Source organism: Neopsephotus bourkii, unplaced genomic scaffold (genome assembly GCF_033783945.1).
Source record: "Neopsephotus bourkii isolate Nb327-2 ecotype Australia unplaced genomic scaffold, CSIRO-AGI_Nbou_v1 NB_1446, whole genome shotgun sequence".
NCBI classification, from domain to species: Eukaryota; Metazoa; Chordata; class Aves; order Psittaciformes; family Psittacidae; genus Neopsephotus; species Neopsephotus bourkii.
In genome coordinates, this window is record NW_026901923.1 from 590,410 (window position 1) to 596,409 (window position 6,000).

The 6,000-nt window shown below is 43.8% G+C and overlaps 1 protein-coding gene across 1 annotated transcript in view; it reads left to right on the plus strand.

Moving 5' to 3' along the window:
- LOC133220563 (prostaglandin F2 receptor negative regulator-like) overlaps nucleotides 1-3,090 on the plus strand; it is a 38,152-nt gene extending 35,062 nt beyond the window's left edge. The window contains exon 4 of the mRNA XM_061368766.1: nucleotides 2,699-3,090. Coding sequence (XP_061224750.1) covers nucleotides 2,699-3,090 — 392 coding nt within the window. The remainder of the gene's footprint in view (nucleotides 1-2,698) is intronic.
- The last annotated feature ends 2,910 nt before the right edge of the window (nucleotides 3,091-6,000 follow it).

Below are 6,000 nucleotides of genomic sequence, written 5' to 3' on the forward strand. Positions count from 1 at the left end.
ACAGCAGTGCTATGTCCATACTGTGATACTTTGAGAGCAGAAACTGGGTGAGCTGAACTAAATGAGGATGTGTTCCAGGAGAACCTAGAGTACTGTTTGGAGAGCTGGCCTGTTTACATCTCAGCTGATAGAAAATGCTTGACATATTTTTTTTCTAGCTTCTGTTTTGGGGAGAAGGGGGATGATGGCATGGAAGCATTGACTTGGACTTCTTAGATGCCTAGATCAAGATTTTATCTCATGCTTAGTTCACTTCAGATTTTTTTCTGTGTTTTTTTTTTTTTTTTTTTTTTTAATATTTCTTATTGTATTTAACCCCTGAGCACCCCAAACCTTCCATCTGCTCTCTCACTGCACAGGGCTGTCTCATGGCACTAAACAGCTGCACTTCCCCTGTAGAAGTGGCTTGTGATTCAGTGACAGATATGAAGCTTTTCTGTATGTTGTTTATTAAAATATCATAAAAAGAACAAGATAAGCAGTGATAATTTAACATGACAAATTATCCAGTGATTTTTATCACCAGCACTGGATCACTGGTCTGATTGCTCCATTGTGTTGGCAGGGGTCTAGGACAGTAATGGTTCTGTTAAACACATCATTGCATGCTTGACTAAGGAGACAAAAATATATATAGTGCTGTGCAGAAGATATCCAGATATCCCTGCCCATACTGGTGTCAGCAGTAGATGCACCTAAGCACTTAATTGTATTAGCATTACCACTGCTAGTTGGAGGAGGGAAAGTGAGGGGTGATGCATCTTGACACTCAAGAGGTGGAAAAACAGGCAGTGAACGTACATCAGAAATGTGAGATTATGATGCTATTTTAGAAGTGTTCAGACAGTAAGGGTATCTTCTCAGTTTTGTAATCCTTTAATCACTATAGGAAGAATCCAAAACTGCTGGGTTTTTCTTGGTAGCTCATCTGGATGTAGTTTTAGTACCCTGGTGATACTTAGACTGTGAAATCTGACAGGATCAATCTGTGTCCTCGTTTTCAGGGTGCCTGTTACGCAGTAAAGCTTGCAGGTGCTTTCTGCTGAGGCAGGACTTGCTTAATCAAGAGCTGTAATTCTCCATTTTGTCACACTTTTGAAGAGCTTGGTTTAAGTAGGTGGGGTTTAATCAATGGCTAAAACCAGGAAGATAGCCAGGACCAGTGCAGTTTTTTAATGTGGTTTGGATGTGTGGTTTTCTTTGTGTTTGTTTTTTGTTTGTTAGTGAAGTATTTGTTTGCCTTCATTTTTAGTTCAATCACTGGCAGCACTGGCACTTTGTTGGGGCATGAAGGCTTTTTTTAAAGTTATGCTAAATGGATAGGTTACGCTCCAGCAAAATGTTGTGGGGAATTTTTACCCATGCATCCTGTAGTAAGACTTGAAGTTGTAAATGCAACTTGAAGTTTTAAATGCAACAGTCAGCTATGCCTGACAGTTTCACTTCCCTCATTCTCACCTGCTGTAACCTGTAGAGTTAAATCTGTAGAAACAAAATTAAAAACCCCAAACTAAAAGATGAATTAACATATCTAACGAAGTCATGCACAGGTTACTTGTGTAACTGTGTATAAGGTTTTTTTTCTATTGCTCTTCTATCTACTTGCTCATCACTTCCATCTAAAATCATGATGTCTTTGGGCCCAACTTTGTTCTTGTATGTCTTTTTTTAATAGTGCTTTGCACAATAGATGTATAACTGAGGCCTTTAGCCGTGTCTGTAACAACAACAAAAAAGCATTTGAGAATATATGTTTGGGTAAACTCTTTTTTAGAGTTCTTCTGTATGCATACACTGCCAGATTCTGAATTCCTGTCACTGTTTCATGAAGACAGAAGTTGTCTCCCATTCCTGATGATAATCCTAGAAAGCTTTTACAGAAGGGTACCTATTATGTAATAGAACATGAGTTTACATAGAAGTCACTGATTTGCACCAGAGTCATGACTGCCTGTTTAAGGTAGCAATCTGTATTCTTGCTTTTGGTCTTCGTCATAGATCTTCTGGGAAGAGCCACTGCTCTAGCAGCCCTGTCTACTGACCTCAGTTGAGACTTCAAGAGCAGCTGCATTACAAACTGTGGAATTGGTGCTGCGCTCAGATCCAAATCTAATCTTTAGGCAATGTAGAATGAGGGAATGAGCAAGTGAAAACATGTGGTAACCTGGTGAATGATTTGCATTGAGGTTTACAAACAACACATACAGCATCCCTGTTTCACCTCTAACCAGTAACTAAGGCCAGCTTTTCTACTCCTGGTCTTGAAACTTTTATTCCTTGGGTTTCTTTTAAAAAGCTGTGGCTAGCCTGGTAACCTGCAGAATGCAGAAGGTTCCATTTGAATGCTGGCTAATGACCATATGTGCTGGCCATAAAAATACTGGCCAGTGGAGGAGATTAAATGTATTTTAAGTAGCTATTGGCATTGCTTTAAAGTCTACAGTGAATGTTGGTCAGAGCAGTGAGTGAAGGAGTTGGCAGTATAAAGAGTTATTGCTGCCCTCTGTTTGCTTTGTTTCATGTCTCTGCAACACACCTGAGATCATGTAGCTCAATATACTGCAGACATTTGAAGGTAGGGCTACTGAGCAGTTTCAAAAGCTTCTGTAATAGAATATGAAGTCCTGAATAAGTTACAGTGGGCTTTAAAAACAAAGTAATTTTTTTTTGTTTGAATTTTTATCTCTTCATTTCTAAGCTCTAGATGTGGTCATCTCAACAAGCAATGTGTCTGTGACTGAAAGAGATTCCCTGGATCTTATGTGCAGCATCACAACAGACCGGAGTGGTATTTTCCAAGCAGAGGTGATGTGGTATTTTTCTGCATCACCTGATGCTACCTTGTCAGATGCTCAGGTTTTGCTGAGCATGGACCATGATTCTGTTGTGAGTGATTCAACTCTAATCAGCCTGAGCCATGTCGATAGGAACTCCTATCGCCTGTTGGTACGTGATGTGGATGTGGGAGACTCTGGCTACTACTTCTGCCAAGCAGCTGTTTGGGTGCCACTGCATAACGGAAGTTGGCATAAGGTGGTGGAGAGAACATCTGCACCTGTCAGTGTGGTGGTGACAGTATTAGGTGAGTGATTCTGTTTTCAGAGTTCATGGGTAATGTATTGCTCATTCCTTGGTCCCATCTTGATCCTGCAAGAGAGGATCTTGCAGAAACTCTTCTGCATAAGTTTCTCTCTTGTTTGCACCTATTATCTATGTAAAGTATCTCTCTCACATATAAAAATACTGATGCTATAGTGTTTTGGATTTGTACATTATAGGTCTTACGGCATGTGTCACTTACACATTCCACTTTCTGCTGTCAACAGTCTGCAGCTGGGAAATAGAACTTAAAGCCTGCCTTGTTTTTTAGGGCCTGAAGCTGCCCTTGTCATGTTGTCCCCTTCCACTTCCCTCATACCATTAGCAGGGCTCTGATCCAGCAACATTCTTTCTGAGCTCTGAACGCAGTGGTATCAGATGCTTTCTCTGATTTTCACAAGTCATATTATAAAAACTATAGAAACTTGATAATGACAGCTTTGAAAGTTGCTGGGTTTTGTTTTGTTGTTTTAATTGCTAGAGAGACATACATCCTGTTGGTGGATTTAGAATGGAACATGACTTTATACTGTTTTATTCTCCTTCCTCGATAAACAAGTACATTTTTTGAGACCATGTCACAAAGCTGTTGAGTAGTGTGACTGAGTGAGAGAGACCTGGCTGGTGGCTAACTTAATGCTAGTGGTATTGATTAGCATAGTGGCCACTAACACAGATCTTCCTGTGGTATTTAATGTCCTACTCAGTGTGGTGCTGTCGTGGTTTAACCCCAACCAAGACAGCTTGTGCACTTACTCCCAGTGAGTGGTGCCAGGCTGGAAGCAATCGAGGCCCACGTTAGTCCATCCCGTCCCCCCCCTTTCCCCAGAGGGATGGGGAGGAGAATCGAAGGATTGCAACTCCCACGGGCTGAGATAAGAACAGTCTAGCAACTAATGTACAATACGAATCACCACCAGTACCACCAACGACAACAATGATATGAGAAAATAGCAAAGGAAAGGAGTACAATACCACGCGCCGAACCACCAGTCCGACCCAGCTGACCCCCTGTCCTTCCGGGTACCTCCCAGTTCCCCCCTGGGCATGATGTGCTGTGGTATGGAATACCTCTTTGGTCAGATTGGGTCAGGTGTCCTGTCTCTGCTTCCTCCCGGCTTCCCCTCCTCCCTGGCAGAGCATGAGAATCACAAAGTCCTTGGCCAAACCAAAACATCATTTTTATCAGCTTTGTTCCCAGCCCGAAAGTCAAAACACAGCATTGCACCAGCTACCAAGAAGGAGAAAAATGACTGCTACTGCTAAACCCAGGACAGTATCCACCCCTTATTCCATACCATTCACGTCATGCTCAGATCCCACATTTTCAATATACCATCACTCTTATCTAAGTGCACTCTAATCCTAGTGCATGGGCCAGTCCCTATAAAGCTGCTGAGTCCATCTGGTCCATGATGTCAGGCTCCATCTCTTGTAACAGTCTTTCAGAACAGGAGAGGCCGCGTGCAGTATTGGGTCGTTGCCTGCTGATGCTGATCATTCCCTTACTGTAGAACTTGTCTGGTTCCGTCAAAGTTCACTCTCTGTTGGGATGGTGGTTGAAGGGAAGTCAGGGCTAGTTGCTGGTGGCCTGAAGACGTCTGGTTGACGGGCTATTAAAGTATTACACAGCAGGCAATACAATTAAGTTCATTGGCTGTTTTCCCCTAAAATTAAATCCCCTTGAGGTACATATCGGACTTCCCATCATCCCGCATTACCCACCAAGTGTATCCAGGTCCCAGAGCAAAAGCAATCCCACGAGTGGGTTTGCCTTTACTTGAAGCAGGAATAACCCAGGCTGTCTTCCCCAGCAAATTTTTCATATGCACCACAGGAACTTTGTCCCCCTCTACAATATGTAAAAGTTCCGATTGGGCTGGGCCAGCTCTGTTGGCAGATCCTCTGGTGTTGACCAACCAGGTGGCCTTTGGTAAGTGTGTATCCCAATGCTTGAAAGTTCCCCCACCCATTGCTCTCAGTGTAGTTTTTAACAGCCCATTGTACCTTTCGATTTTCCCAGAGGCTGGTGCATGGTAGGGGATGTGATATACCCACTCAATGCCATGCTCTTTGGCCCAAGTGTCTATAAGGTTATTCTGGAAATGAGCCCCATTGTCTTGACTCAATTCTCTCTGGGGTGCCGTGTCGCCACAAAATCTGTTTCTTAAGGCCCAGGATAGTGTTCCGGGCAGTGGCGTGGGGCACAGCGTACGTTTCCAGCCATCCGGTGGTTGCTTCCACCATGGTAAGCACATGGCGCTTACCTTGGCGGGTTGGTGGCAGTGTGATATAGTCAATCTGCCAGGCCTCCCCATATTTATACTTCAGCCATCGTCCTCCATACCAAAGAGGTTTTAACAGTTTGGCTTGTTTAATGGCAGCACATGTTTCACACTCATGAATAACCTGGGCAATAGTGTCCATTGTTAAGTCCACCCCTCGATCACGGGCCCATCTGTATGTTGCATCTCTGCCCTGATGGCCTGAAGCGTCATGGGCCCACCGGGCCAAAAATAATTCACTTTTATGTTGCCAATCTAAGTCCATCTGAGACACTTCAATCTTAGCAGCTTTATTCACCTGTTGATTGTTCTGGTGTTCCTCAGTGGCCCGACTCTTGGGTACATGGGCATCTACATGACGTACCTTCACCACCAGGTTTTGCACCCGGGCAGCAATATCGCTCCACAGTGCAGCAGCCCAGATAGGTTTACCTCTGCGTTGCCAGTTGCTCTGCTTCCATTGCTGCAACCACCCCCACAGGGCATTTGCCACCATCCATGAGTCAGTATAGAGATAAAGTACTGGCCACTTTTCTCGTTCAGCAATGTCCAGGGCCAGCTGGATGGCTTTCACCTCAGCAAACTGACTCGATTCACCCTCTCCTTCAGCAGTTTC